The 14,936-nt window shown below is 41.4% G+C and overlaps 1 protein-coding gene across 2 annotated transcripts in view; it reads left to right on the plus strand.

Annotated features, from left to right (window-relative positions):
- Positions 1–8,214: 8,214 nt before the first annotated feature.
- Positions 8,215–14,936, plus strand: part of XRN2 (5'-3' exoribonuclease 2) — a 79,647-nt gene continuing 72,925 nt past the window's right edge. Inside the window, exon 1 of one of the 2 annotated variants that reach the window (XM_043602996.1) lies at positions 8,215–8,432. In XM_043602996.1, coding sequence (XP_043458931.1) covers positions 8,358–8,432 — 75 coding nt within the window. In that variant the 5' untranslated portion in view covers positions 8,215–8,357. The remainder of the gene's footprint in view (positions 8,433–14,936) is intronic. The other variant, XM_043602997.1, reaches the window with a different exon arrangement.

Below are 14,936 nucleotides of genomic sequence, written 5' to 3' on the forward strand. Positions count from 1 at the left end.
ATTAACATATCTTATGAAAGTATCTATATTTCCCCAACAGAAGAAATTTGGTGAGAAGAATGACATTGTTTTACATTTTTTGAAATCCTTCAATGTCTGGCTTCATAGATTCATTCATTCATTCATTCATTCATAGACTGGATTACTGTCACATCTACTTCTGATATTCAATTTGTTAAGATATCAGATCCCATAGCCTCTGAAAAATCCCATTATACTCTTGGAGAATGAAAGTGAAGAGGGTAAATCACACTTGAATATTATAAAAATAGTTTTGACCTCAAGTCCCCCTCAAAAGAGTCTCTGGGACCCTAGGGATCTCTGGACCACATTTTGAGAACTATTGCTCTAAGAATTCAATTCAATAAATGTATTTATTGAGAATCTGCTGGATTCCAGGGAACTTACAGTATCTCCTTCCACACCTCTTTATTTTCAATCAAATCTTACTGTTATTGCAAGACTCAGTGTATTCTTTCTCCCTATCATCTGACGACCCTGTTAGATGACTAGATCTCTGTCTTTTCTCAATGTCTGTAGCAATTATTATCTATGCAGCTCATTTGGACTTGCAGTCATACACCGTGATATCAGACTTATTTATTGTTGGCTAAACTGTGACTTATTTTATTATTTTATATTTTGTGGCTGTCACTTATCCTTGCTACTGATGGTAGGCTCTTTGGGAGAAATAATTTATTTTGCTTATGGTACCCAACATACATAGCAAAGACTGTGGACCATAAATATATATTTACCAATTTGATTTGCAACTTTGCTGAGGAGTGTGGCAGAGACAAAGCCATGTGTTCACCAATCCTCTTTCCTTTTCCTATCCTTGGGCATGCAAGACTATATTTCCTTATCTCCTCTGCAGTTGGGTTGGGACTATGTGACTGGGTTTTGGTCAAATGGACCAAAGTGGAAATGAATAAGCCACAACCAAGCCTGGACTTTAAAAACACCCAGGACTGGAGCACCCGAGTTGAGCATCCAACTTTAGCTCAGGTCATGATCTCATGGTACAGGGGCTAGAGCCCCACGTTGGGCTCTTGCTGACAGCTCAGAGCCTGGAGGCTGCTTCAGATTCTGTGTTTCCCTCTCTCTCTACCCCTCCCCTACTCACATTCTCTCTCTCTCTCTCTCTCTCTCTCTCTCTCTCTCTCTCTCTCTCTCAAAAATAAAAACATTAAAAAAAATTTTTAAGAAAAAAAACCACCCAGGACATCCCTCCTGCTCAGTCTTTCCTTTTGGTAACAATGGTCTGGTCATGTGTTGAGTTGGCAGAATTACAGGAAGAAAGCAGCTGAAGCCCTGAGTCACCTTATGGAGGATATCCCTGGGGAGTAGCCCAACCCCATTTACAGTAAGTTAATGAGATTTCAGGCATTATTTATTACCATAGCAAAACCCAGCTTACCCTGATAGATTAAACAGAATGTTCATAGGAATAATGAAATGGAAGATGAGATGCCATGTAGAAGTCAGGGAATGCTATGGAAGATGACAGTGGGGAGGTGCCAGTTTGCACTCACATTCTGGAAGACATTCATGGAGAAGAGGAGAGAGAAAAAGTGTAATCTGAATTGGCAGGAAGGTGGTGGGAAGACTAGCAGCATACACTCAATGAGGTGAGAATGTGTAGGAAATACAACCAAGAAAGAATGAAGACAGCCTCAATGCCAGGAAGTTAATGCTGGGTGGGGGATGGAAAAATGAAGCTCCATTAGGTGATTAAATTGTCCAAGATCTTTTAGGTGGATCACACTAACAAAATTGTGAGGCTTCCTCAATGCAAAAACCCAACAGATAACCATTCAATGGCTAACATTTGCTGGGTGCTTGGCATGTTTTGGGCCATGCTCCGAGTGTCATATCATTGAATCTTCACAGAAACCCCATGAAGTATATAATCCTCATTTTATAGTTGGGAAAACTAAGGTGCAGAAAGGTTAGGTATCTTGACCAATATATTAGTCAGGGTTCTCCAGAGAAACATAATCAGAATCAAAAGTTGTGTGTGTGTGTGTGTGAGAGAGAGAGAGAGAGAGAGAGAGAGAGAGAGACAGACACACACACACACACACACACACACACACACACACACACACACAGACATAGAGAGATTGAGAGAGCTTGGCAAGTCCAAAATCTGATGGGGAGTGGGGCTGGCAGGCTGGATTCTGAGGGAAGAGTTGCAGTTCATGTCTGAAGGCAGTCTGCTGGCAGAATTCTTTCTTGTGCAGAGGAAGTCTGTCTTTGTTCTATGAAGACTTTAACTCACACTCTGGAGAGTAATCTGCTTTACTCAAAGTCCACCTATTTGAATGTTAATCTCACTAAGACATAACACGGGGGTCTCCTGCATTCCAGGCACACCCTTTCCTACCTCCACCATGGAGTAGCAGCCCCATCACAGTTCAGTCCATCACAGTTACTTCCTTTTTTGCCTGAGTTTAAAATGGCCTGGTGGCAGTCTTAACTTCTCGGTCAACAGAATCATTGCTGTGTCTCCTGTTGGAAGCATTGCTGCTTTGGAACTAAGACCTCTAGGTCAGCAGAGTGTAAGGTCACAAATATAGGAAGCAAAAATTTTGCTACTGGGTCACTATGGGTAATAGTGAGTAGTGCCAATCTTATCTCCACACCTCTATTCCTAGACTAGTGAGTCTTGGCTATGGGAGAAACAGCATCATATACTGAATGCTGATTGAGAGCATATACAGCCTCTTTGGAGAAACTTGTTCCAGTTCTGTAAGATATTGCCCCCCTGATACTGTAACAGAGTAGTTAAAAAGACATTCCAGGGGCACCTGGGTGGCTCAGTCAATTAAGCATCCACCTTCAGCTAGGTCATGATCTCATGGTTCAAGAGTTCGAGTCCTGCATCAGGCTCTCTGCTGTTTGGTAGAGAGCCTGGTTCAAATCCTCTGTCCCCCTCTTTCTCTGTCCCTTCCCCACTTGCACTCTTTCTCTCATTCCCTCTCAAAAATAAATAAACATTTTTTAAAAAGTCATTCCACTGTTCTAGCAAGCCAGCTGCTTCAGGATGGTAGAGAACATGGAAAGGCCAGTGAATTTCTTGGGCATAGACCATTGCTACACTTCACTGATATGAAGTGAGTTCCTTGATCAGAAGCAATGCTGTTTGAAATACCATAATGATAGACAAGACATTCTGTAAGTTCACGGATGGTAGTTTTGGTAGGTGAATTGTGTGAAGGGAAGGCAAATTAATATCCAGTGCACGTCTGTTCCATTAGGAACAAAATGCTTCCCCTTCCATGATGGAAGTGGTCCAATATAATCAACCTCCCACCAGGTAGTGGGTGATGCCTCCTGGGAATGGTGACATACTGGGAACTCAGTGCTGGTCTGTGTTGCTGGCAAATTGGGCACTCAGCATCTCTGTAGCCAGGTCAGCTTTGGAGAGTGGAAGTCCATGTTGCTGAGTCCATGCATAACTTTCATCTCTGCCTCTGCTGTCACTTTGTTCATGAGCCCATTGGGCAATGACAGGGGTGGCTCTGAAAGAGGCTGTTATCCACAGAATGGGGCATTTTATCCAACTGATTATTAAAATCCTCCTCTGCTGAGGTCACCCTTTCGTGTGCATTGACACGACACACAGATTTACCATTCCACAGAGATCTATTCACATACCTCTTCCCCAGACTTCCTTGTCACCAATCTTCCACTTCTGTTCCTCCCAAGTCCTTGATCCCAGCAAAACCATTGGCCACAGTCCATTAATCAGTATATAATTGCATATCTGCCATTTCTCCTAACAAGAAAAATGAACAAGGGTGTACTGCTCAAAGTGTTTCCCACTGGGAAGATTTCCCTCTACCACTGTCCTTCAGGATGTCCCAGAAAGGGGCTATAGTATTGCAGTGGTGCCTGAATATTATGCAGAACCATTTGTAAACCAGGCTTGAGTTTTCTCTTCTTTTATATTAAACCAAGGCAGGTCCAGCATTTTTAACTTGCTCACAGTGTGCCATATTTTTGTCCATTTTTCAGCCAACCAAATTGTCAGACCCCTTTCTAACCCCCAGAGCTACTTTCAATGCAGAATCCCTGCTTAGTGTGCCCACATCAATAAATTTGCCCTGACCCAACTTTAGGTTTCTTCTAACATTATTTCACACACTTTGTATCCATTCCCACACATACTCTCTGGATTTCTGCCTGTATAAATTGGAAAATCTAAGTAGTTCTTTTGGAATGTAGTGCACCTCATGGGTCACACTTTGCACCTCACTTTTAGTGGCCTGCTGGGACTTGTGTCTAATTACAGGTTGCTATAGATAGAATGAATGCTTGTGCATTCTAAAGAGATCCCTTGCCTCTTCTGTTATGCGACATTACACTGAGAAGAGGACTGTCAATAAGGAAGCAGGTCCTCACCAGACACTGAACCTGCTACCTCCTTGATCTTGGACTTCCCAGCCTCTAGAGCTGTAAGAAATACATTTCTGGTGTTTATAAACCACTCAGTGTATGGTATTTTGTTACAGTAGTCCAAAGAGACTAAGACATTGCCTAGAAGCAAAGAGGGGTGGTGGGAGTGGGTCCTGAGGAGAATCAGTATCATCTTTCAAGGCAACAGCCTTGAAAGAGGGGAGGCCATTATAGTTTCCCCAAGCAATGCAGAGTTAATCTCCACAGGTGGGAATAGAGAGGCTGCTTCTATGGGCAAAGACGAATCAGAATGAATGGTCATAGGCTCCCAACTCCCATCAATTTTCTCACATGTCGGCATTCAAGTTTTCAGGACCTCATTCCTTTCCAGTCAGTGCCTTTATCTTAACAGTAGACACCTGGGAGGCTGGGACTGCCATCTGTGTTATAAGTCAGCCACTCCCATGATGAGGTTCGGAGTTTGGCTCTCAGCAATAATAGCTGTGCCATAGGTGATAAATGTCTCTTTCAGGGCAGACATAGACACTGTGAGGTCATTCATATGATGTTTGAGCTGGGAAATTGAATCCCTGTTCTCATCTTTTTCTTCTTCCACTTTGCTCCGTGATGCCAGGAGCAACCAGCCAATCTCATTACATATTTGTTGGTTGACAAAAATGTTTTGTTCTTCTTAAAGTTGATTAGGTTGATGAGGGTATCCAATGGTGATATTTTGCATCTCTCTATTGCCAGGTCACACTGTGGACTCTCAGTGCTCTCTTTACTAATGGAGACAGTCATTAGTGTGCTTAATTCTAATCAGATTGGACAGTCAATTCCAGAAGCCCCAAAACCAATTCAGAAAATTAATCTTGAAGATTCTAGTCCTCTAAAACCAGACTGGTACCAAAGTCTATATTAGTCAAGGTTCTCCAGAAAAACAGAATGATTATTTATTTATTTATTTGATATATATTTAAGGAATTGGCTCATGCAGTTAGGGAGACTGTCAAGTCCAAATCTGCAGTATGAGCTGGATAACCCAGGAGAACGAATGGTGCAGTTCCAGGCCAAAGGCTGGCAGCATGGAGACCCAGCAAAGGGGAGGGTGCAGGTGAAGTCTGAAGGCAGTCTAGTGAAGACATCCCTCTTGCTCTGGGAAGCTGGTCTTTTTGTTCTATTCAGGCCTTCAGCTGACTGAGTGAGCCCTACTCACATTATGGAGGACAAGCTGCTTTACCAATTAAAATGTTAATTTCCTATGCAAACACCCTCACACACACACACACACACAAAAAAGCCTAGAATAAAATTTGACCAAGTATCTGGGCATTCTTGGCCCAGTCAAACTGACATATAAAATTAACCATCACAACTATTATTTCAAACACATCACATTATTCAAAATGAATTTTATAAAGACAATGAGGGAAAGGAAGCACTTGGTAATCCACAGAGCAATCACAGGCAACAGTTTCTCAAAGATTCTTTTTTTAAAAATTTTTTAATGTTTATTTATTTTTTCGAGAGGGAGAGAGAGAGAGACAGAGTTCAAGTGGGGGAGGTGCAGAGAAAGAGGGAGACACAGAATCTGAAGCAGGATCCAGGCTCTGAACCATCAGCACAGAGCCTGACGTGGGCCTTGCAACCGTGAACCACAAGATCATGACCTGAAGTCAGACACTTAACTACCTGACCCACCCAGGCGCCCCACAAAGACTCTTTTCTATAATTACAATGTTAATAGGGCTTTAAAATAAATTTATGAATGTTTAAAAATACTGGTTTCTATATATTTCATATTATCTTCATATTAATGTAATCCAGATGTCAGCTGGGGGCCTTTCTCTGCCCCCTTCAGGCTTAGGCAAAAAACCTAATGTTTCAAAACTTAATAGTTCCCAGCCTTTAGAAGTTTACAACCTGGTTAAATATTCCTTCTAATTTCCAATACTTATAAATTCTCCTCACCTCTTCTGCTTCTCGAAATCTGCTATGTTGCATAGCTCTGTGGGTTTAGACAACAGTGACCCCAACATGAGACTCATCCTCTTTTTTGATTTCAAAACAAAACAAAACAAAAACAAAACAAAACTGACACCCATCCTGAGTTTAGTAGATTTTACTGGAAACACTAGGCTGAGAAAGGTATCTCACAACACAGCCTATATCTTCCTGCCACTTTCAGGTTCCCTCTCTTCTCTACCTTTCACTCTCCCCTTTTCTGCCCAAAATTTCAATTTTTGTACCTAATTTATGCAAAGCAATTTTAGCACCCAGTGAATTAGTTGTGTACTCCTCAAATGTTGTTACTGGGTTGTTTGTACTATTTCCTTGGCAAGGGATAGGAACTTAGCCCAAACCAGTTTAGGGCAAAAGAATTTATTGGTTCATGGAATTAAAGGAGAGGTTTAGCAACCGAACTGCAGGAAGACGGATTTAGCTGTATTCAAAAGCCACCGGAAACAGAGACTTAAATCTGCTTCTTTGGTTGCAGACTGGCAATAAATCCCATTCTTATCTTTCAGCTTTCAACCATATGGGAGGGGTGCCTTACCTTCCTTATGGTTCGAAGTACAAAAATGCTCAGCAATGACTCCCAATGGCCCAACTTGCCTAGCTGTCCATACCCCCATATGATGTGTGAGTTCTAAGAACATAGCACCTCCCTAGGAAACCAAATACTTGAGGAGGAGGAGCTATTTCCAGGAGACATAAGAGATTTCACCATAGACATTAATACTCTGGAATAGTTCCAGCTGTTCTTAAGTAAAACATGGGATAACAATTTCTCTAATGTCCACACCAACGGTTTAAACAAAGTGGCATCAGATCACAGAGGAGGAGGGGGCAATGAATATTGCATGCCAGGTAGCAAGGAGAAATACTTTCAGTGGCCTCTTGAGGTGAGCCTTTAGGATTGAGTGTGATTTGTGGAGCCAAGAGGGGATTCCAGGGAGAGAGACTTCCAAGCTTGAGCAAATGGACATAAATACCTCCTCTTCCAGACCTCTCTTTTTATATGCTGGAAAAATGTATTTGAAGCCACCACAAAACAAAGGATAAAAGTATCCTATTAGAGCAAGGATAGAGGATTACATGATCTTTAGTTGGACTGAAACAAAAACTGTGTGAATAAACAGGTGACTAAATCCCCCTACAAATTGACTTTCTCATGTTACATAAAGATGATAATAGTACCTTAAGGCTCGAGTTACGATTAGATGAGATAATCCCTTAGCCAATGCTTTAACACAACGTAAACGCTCAAAAAAAACAAAAACAAAAACAAAAACAAACCCGACTAGATATCAGCAATTGCACTCATAAATGTACCTGGAAAGTTGAATTAAATGCTGAACTCCGGTTAGATTCCATTTTTTAAGTATTTAGAGTGAACTTATGCAAACCAGCCATCATGACGGCAAAATATTTAAAAGTACTCCTTTTAATAGTCCAGGTATGTACAGTATCACAAAACCGAGAAAAACCAGGAAGCAGAAATAACGAGTGGATTTACATGCTGTAGTTCTACTGTGACTTGAGATAGGTTTGAAAGAGGTGATCAAACCCGCAAAGAGCTCCCCTGGGATCTGCGGAGCCCCAGGACTCAGCTATCCCGGGAGCCGGGGATAGCTCAGCGGGAGCCGCGGTGAAGTCACCGCCTGGGCCCCTCCCAAGACTCAGACGCGTCACAGCTCTGGGCCTGGCCCCAACGACCGCTAGGGCTTGGAACCCGGCAGGGCCACCTCCTTCACCTTCCGGCCGGCGGCCGAACCCCACCCCCAACAACAGGCCAGTATACGCACCAAACGGCGCAGCCGTGACGTCACTTCCTGTCGCCGGCGCGCACGTGGGAGGAAGTGCTAGTGCCCGCGGTTGCCGCTGCTGCTTGTGTCTCTGGTTACGTTCGTCCGCGGGTCGGGCGGCCGCCTCTGAGCTGGGCAGCTGCTATGGGAGTCCCGGCTTTCTTTCGCTGGCTCAGCCGCAAGTACCCGTCCATCATTGTCAACTGCGTGGAAGAAAAGGTGAGGAGGCTCCTGACGGCCACCCCGCTAAAGCCTGGCGCTCCGGCACGTCTAGGCCGCGGCCTTTGGCGCCCGCCGCCTGCCCCTGGGGCACGGTGCTCGGTCCCGCGCGGCTCTTTCAGCCCTGCGGACTGCGGTGGCCCGACACGCGGTTGGGCGCCGGCACCCAGAGTCTGGACCCGGGCCAGCGGGAGGGGCGGGGCGAGGGCCGAGAGGGATACGAACTCGCTGGAGGGCTGTTACTCCCTCGCCCGCTTTCTCCCCCCGGACCGGAAGGCCCCGCCCATGGCTTTGTTTCCTCCGGCACCAGGCGTTGTCGTTTCTGGAGAGACTCAAAGTCTTTTAGGCCACTTATGGCGGGTCCGTTGAATTAGCTGGTTAGGGTTGCACGGATGCTGATCCCGGCCTTTAACAGCCTTGTAAAGTAATCCCTGGCGGCGGACTTTTGTTGTTTACTGTTTGTGACAGAAAGGTTTTCTCCTAGTGTGAGAGGCTATTTGTTGCTGTTCAACCCTACGTCGAAAGCAGCACCTTAGAAACGTCTAGGACAAGATAGAAGTCTGATAAGTGCCCCCTTCTCTAGGCAGTATGCTTGTAAAAATTTTCGGAATTCCTGAATGCACTCCAACAATACACTTTTTGTTGTTACTTTGTTAATATACATGTAGACTTGTGCTCATTTTTTAGTTTTGTGTTTACTGTTTCCGTGTTTCCAGTCCAAGTTTGGTTTTGTACTCTGAATTAGAATTTCTGGATTGGGAAGATTCAGGGACACATCATCATGCCTCTCACCCCTTCGTTTTTGAAGGAAGTACGCATCCGTCACTGAAAACATTTATTTTGCTAAAGCTGTTGAGGTCTTGATTTTTGCTGATTTTCTATCCAAGGAGGAATCGAAAGCTTTGTTTTGATGATATTCCTTGTGTTTTTGTCAGAGAAACTGTTAAACTGAATGCTCATTTCCTTTGTTTTTAAAACTTTCATCAAGCTTTACTCACTTGGATCTTACTTCGTTTCTACTCTTCAGTGATAACCACTTTTAACTGTTTTCGTTCCAAGTATCATGTTTATACCTGATTTATTTGTTTTGGATCTAGCTGTGGAATTCCAGCTGTGATAGATGAGGGTTTAGGCGCTCATGCAGCACCCCCCCTGCCCCCCCTTCTAATATTAGTACGTCACCATGTTTCTTCTGTGGGTAAACTTGATAACTTTAATATGCCTTTTTTTTTTATTGGCTCTCCTATATAAAGTATACCTTGAGTTTTTATTATCTAAGCTTAAGTATTAGCTTTTCTACCCCTACTGCCCTTATTCTTTACCCCAAGCCTGTCAGCTACATTTTCCCCTTATTGGCATCCAAAATTAAATTGTCAGGGCATTGGCTTATACTGGTTTCTTTTAAAAGCTGAAAAAATCAAAAAGTATTGTCGATTATTGTCACGATGCTGATTTAGGTTATGTGCTACTTTTGTCTTAGTGTTGCTTTTCTCTTTTCCTGTTTATATGGTTCCTCATCCAAACTGCCGGTTGTCTCAGGTATTCTATCAAGTCCTCTTTCTTCTTGGAGACTGCTTTTTGAGGTCTTTTATTTCTGTGCTGTCACACCTGGTTATTTATTTAGGCTTGCTGGAAAACTGCTTCTTGAGGTTTTTAAAAATTCCTTTCTTCTGTTGGAGGTAGTTTCCTGATCATCATTTTTGTTGGCTTAAATCCTTCCTTGGTTTTTATTTTTAGTTGAATTCTTAAGAAATGTTATGAGATGCGGGGCGCCTGGGTGGCGCAGTCGGTTAAGCGTCCGACTTCAGCCAGGTCACGATCTCACGGTTCGTGAGTTCGAGCCCCGCATCAGGCTCTGGGCTGATGGCTCAGAGCCTGGAGCCTGTTTCCGATTCTATGTCTCCCTCTCTCTCTGCCCCTGCCCTGTTCATGCTCTGTCTCTCTCTGTCCCAAAAATAAATAAACGTTGAAAAAAAAAAATTTTTTTTAAAAAGAAATGTTATGAGATGTGAGTTTTCTGAGTCCATTCTATCCTTGTACACATCATTAGCTAAGCATAGTTTGAGTTTGAAAATTTGTTTCCCTCAAAACCTTGAAAGCATTGTTCTTTTGACTTCTGTCATTCATTGTTGTTGATGAGAAATTCAATGTTAATGTGATTTATTTATTTAACCAATACTTATATAGTGTTTTACATGTACTAAGTGCTGTTCAAGGCACTATACAGAGAAGTTTATTAAATCTTCATAATAACCATATGACTGCTACTGCTTATTATTATTACTACCGGTGAGAAAACTGAAGCACAGAGCACTCAAGGTCACTTGGCTAATGGGTGTTTAAAGCCAGTGTCAACTGGGAAAGACCACATTCTTTTTTTTTTTTTAATTTTTTTTTCAAAGTTTATTTATTTTTTGGGGGACAGAGAGAGACAGAGCATGAACGGGGGAGGGGCAGAGAGAGAGGGAGACACAGAATTGGAAACAGGCTCCAGGCTCCGAGCCATCAGCCCAGAGCCTGACGCGGGGCTCGAACTCACGGACCGCGAGATCGTGACCTGGCTGAAGTCGGACGCTTAACCGACTGGGCCACCCAGGCGCCCCTAGACCACATTCTTTATCTCTGTTCTGCTTTTATTCTTTTGTAGTTGATCTATTTTTCTTTCTGGATTTTTAAAAAATCTTTATCTTTGGTAGTGTAAACTTCCATGATTGTGTACAGGTTTTTTTTTTTAAATTAAATTCATTTTGAGCAGTACTTGGTTGACTTTGAGTCTGGACACTTGTGTTCTTCAGTTCTAGAGAATGCTCTTTGATTTTTTTTTCTTGGCCTTTTCCTCAGCCCTCTGAATTCTGGATACTGGTCCTCCGATTGATTTTTCTTTTCTCTCTGTTCTCCACTTCCCCTCTCCCTTTTGCAGCTTTATTGAGGTGTAATTGACCTACGGCAAACTGTGCATATTTAAAGTATACAGTTTAATAGATTGACAAATGTGTACGTCTATGAAACCATCACCATAAGTAAACATAACTTTAAGACATTCCATCTGCCCCTTTGTTTTTTCTCCTTAAAACCCCTCCCTGTTTAAAACATTTATTCATTTTTGAGAGTGAGAGAGACAGCACGAGTGGGGAAGAGGCCAAGAGAGAGGGAGGCACAGAATCTGAAGCAGGCTCCAGGCTCTGAACTGTCAGCACAGAGCCCGACGCAGGGCTCAAACTCACGGACCTGGAGATCATGACCTGAGCTAAAGTAAGATGCTTAACAGCCTGAGCCACCCAGGTGCCCCTGCCTTGTGAATCTTTAATCAACCCTGGTGTCTCTAAGTTTTCCTTTTCTGCAATTGTATATCATTGCATTGATACATTGTTTCTTCTCATGCAGGTATGGAGTGCCTGCTACCTTACATACCACAAATATTGAGATATTGTGTTTTTCATTTTCATTCAGTAACATTCTAATAGACTCTTCAGCTTCTTTGGCCCATTGGTTATTTATAACAGTGTTACTTAGTTTTCAAATATTGGGGGTTTCCAGACATTTTTTTCTGTTCTTGATTTCTAATTTAGTTCACTGTCAGAGAACATACTTTGCATAATTTTAGTCCTTTTAAAGTTTATTTGCTTTGTTTTATGGCCCAGAGTATGGTCTTGGCAAATGTCATTTTGCCTTAAAAGAGATACAGATTCTGCTATTGTTGAATGGAGTGTTCTATAAATGTTATCATGCTGGTTGATGGGACATGGAAGACTTGAATAACATTTACTGATTTTGTCCTTTCAATTACTTGATAGGAGCATGGAAATCTCCTGGTATATATAATTATTTGGATTTGTCTGTTCTTGTTTCAGTTCTGTTGGTTTTTGCTCCTTGCATTTTGTAGCTTTTTTATAAGGTGCATAAATGCTTAACATTGTTATGTATTCAATGAATATGCTCCTTTATCATCATAAAATTATCTTTTTTATCCCTGGTAATATTCTTTGGTCTGAAATCTTTGTTCAATATTAAGATAGCCAGATCTTCAGACTAGGGTAGCATGGTCTATTTCCACTCTTTTTTAGTCTCTTTGTGTCTTTATATTTAAAGTGTTTGTGTTTATAGGCAATGTACAGTTGGGTTGTGTTTTTTAATGCTATTTGATGATATCTGCCCCTTTTTTATTGTGGCAAAATACACATAACATAAAACTTGCCATTTTAACCATTTTTAAGTGTAGAATTCAGTGGCATTAAGTATATTCACAATATTATGAAAGTATTGCCATTATTAATTTCTAGAACTTTTGCATCATCCCAAACAGAAACTCTGTACCCATTAAACAGTAATTCTCTGTACTTCCTCCTCCCCTACTTCCTGTCTTAAGAATTTGCCTACTTCACGTACCTAATGTAAGTGGAATCATACACTTTTCATTTTGTGTCTGGTTATCACTTAGCATAGTGTTTTCAAGATTTATACATGTTTGCATGTATCAGAATTTCGTTCCTTTTTCAGGCTAATACCCATTGTATGTATATATCACATTTTGTTTGGACGCTTGGGTTATTTTTACCTTTTAACTACTGTGAATAATGCTGCTGTGAACATTGGTGTACAGTGATCTGTATACATATCAGGGCTTAGGGTAGATGTCCGTAAGTGGTCCCTACTATCAGTTCTTTGGGGTGTATACTTATGAGTGGAATTGCTGGATCTTTTGGTAATTCCTTTTACCTTTTTGAGGAACTGCTTTTTCTAGTCTCTACCTTGTAAGCGAGGCATTTAGGATATTTACGTGTGTGGTTAGATTTAAATTTGTCATGTTTTCTGACTCATCTGGTTCTTGTTTCCATCTTCCAATTCCTCTGGTTCTTTTGGATTGAGTATCTTTTATGATTTCATTTTTTCTCTTCTTTTGACTTTTTAACTATTCATTCGGCCATCAGTTTCTTCACTTTGCATCCTTGGCTTATACAGTCCTCTGTTCATTAGATTTCTCATCTTGAGAAAGTGCCTTAAACTCTCCTAAAGTCTAAAGAATTAGTGCTTCTTGCATTCCACTGCACTGCTCCCTACAGTCTGGTCATTTCTGTGTGAGAGCTGAAACCAGGCAGAGTGTTGCCTTGTTTGACCTCAGTTGGGAATGTGCATGTTGGTGGACTCACATTTTTTACCGCTCTGCTAATGTTTGTGAATGAATGTGGGAGTGCTGCAAATACTGATTTGGGGGTTACCAAAAAATGTGTAGTAAGGAGGTGAATTTGCAAATACGGAATTCATGAATAATGAAGATCAGTGGTATGTATATCACACAGGGTGGTTGTGTGAATTAAATCACTTTAATATAAGTTAAGTGCTTCAAACATTGCTTTGTACAGAAACACTTGATATTTCAAAATTTTATTGCTAAATTAAGTTTCAGGAGTTTGTATGCCCAGGTAAAAGTGGGGATATTTTTGTGTCTAACTCTTGTGTAGTGTAAAATTGTGCTCTGTTTTCACGTAGTGAAATTCAGGTTTCCTACCCTGCTTTTTTTCTCTTCTGTATGATTGAGTGAATACTTTTTTTATGACAGGCACTACTCTAAGGGCAGGAAGGACAACAATTAAGGAGGCTATTGGTCCCTGACTCTGCATTCACTTTTCGTCAGTGTAATATTTTGGGGGGAGATGACTACGTTTTTAGGCAGCTTTATTTAGATACGATTCACATATCATACAATTCACCCATTTAAAATTTAGAATTTGGTGGATTTTTTTGTATATATTCACGGATGTGGGCAACCGTCGCCACATTGTTAGAACATTTTCATCACTTCAGAAAGAAACCCGTACCCTATAGCTACCAACCCACTATTCCCTGCCCCTACTACTCCTATCCCTAAGCAACCACTAAGCTATTTTCTGTCTCTAGATTTCTCTACTATGCCTTTCATGTGGATGGAATCATACAGTATGTGTTTTTTCTGGCTGACTTCTTTCATTTACTATGTTTTCAAGGTACATCCATGTTGTATCATGTATCAGTACTTCATTCTTTTTTATGAGTAAATAATGCTTCATTGCGTGGATATATACATATGCCACATTTTATTTATCCATTTGTGTGTTGATGGACATTTGGTTTGTTTCCACCTTTTGACTTTTGTGACTAATGTGCTACGTTTGTATACAGGTTTCTGTGTGGACATGTTTTCACAGGTATATACTTAAAAGTAGAATTCCTGGGCTACGTGGTAACTCTGTGTTTGGTTATTTGAGGAACTGCCAGACTATTTTCCAAAGTGGCTGCAACATTTTAATTACCACCAGCAGTGTTTCAGGGTTTTAGTTTCTCCACATTGTGGCTAACATTTCTTATCTGGCTTTTTTATTTTGGCCATTCTAGTGGGTATGAAGTGGTATCTCACTGTAGTTTTGATTTGTGTTTCCATTAGGACTGAATGATACTGAGCATCTTTTCATGTGCATATTGGCCATTTGTATATCTTCTTTGGAGAAAAGTCTATTCCTGTTCTTTGCC

The sequence above is a fragment of the Prionailurus bengalensis genome, chromosome A3, assembly GCF_016509475.1.
Source record: "Prionailurus bengalensis isolate Pbe53 chromosome A3, Fcat_Pben_1.1_paternal_pri, whole genome shotgun sequence".
In the NCBI taxonomy this organism is placed as follows: Eukaryota; Metazoa; Chordata; class Mammalia; order Carnivora; family Felidae; genus Prionailurus; species Prionailurus bengalensis.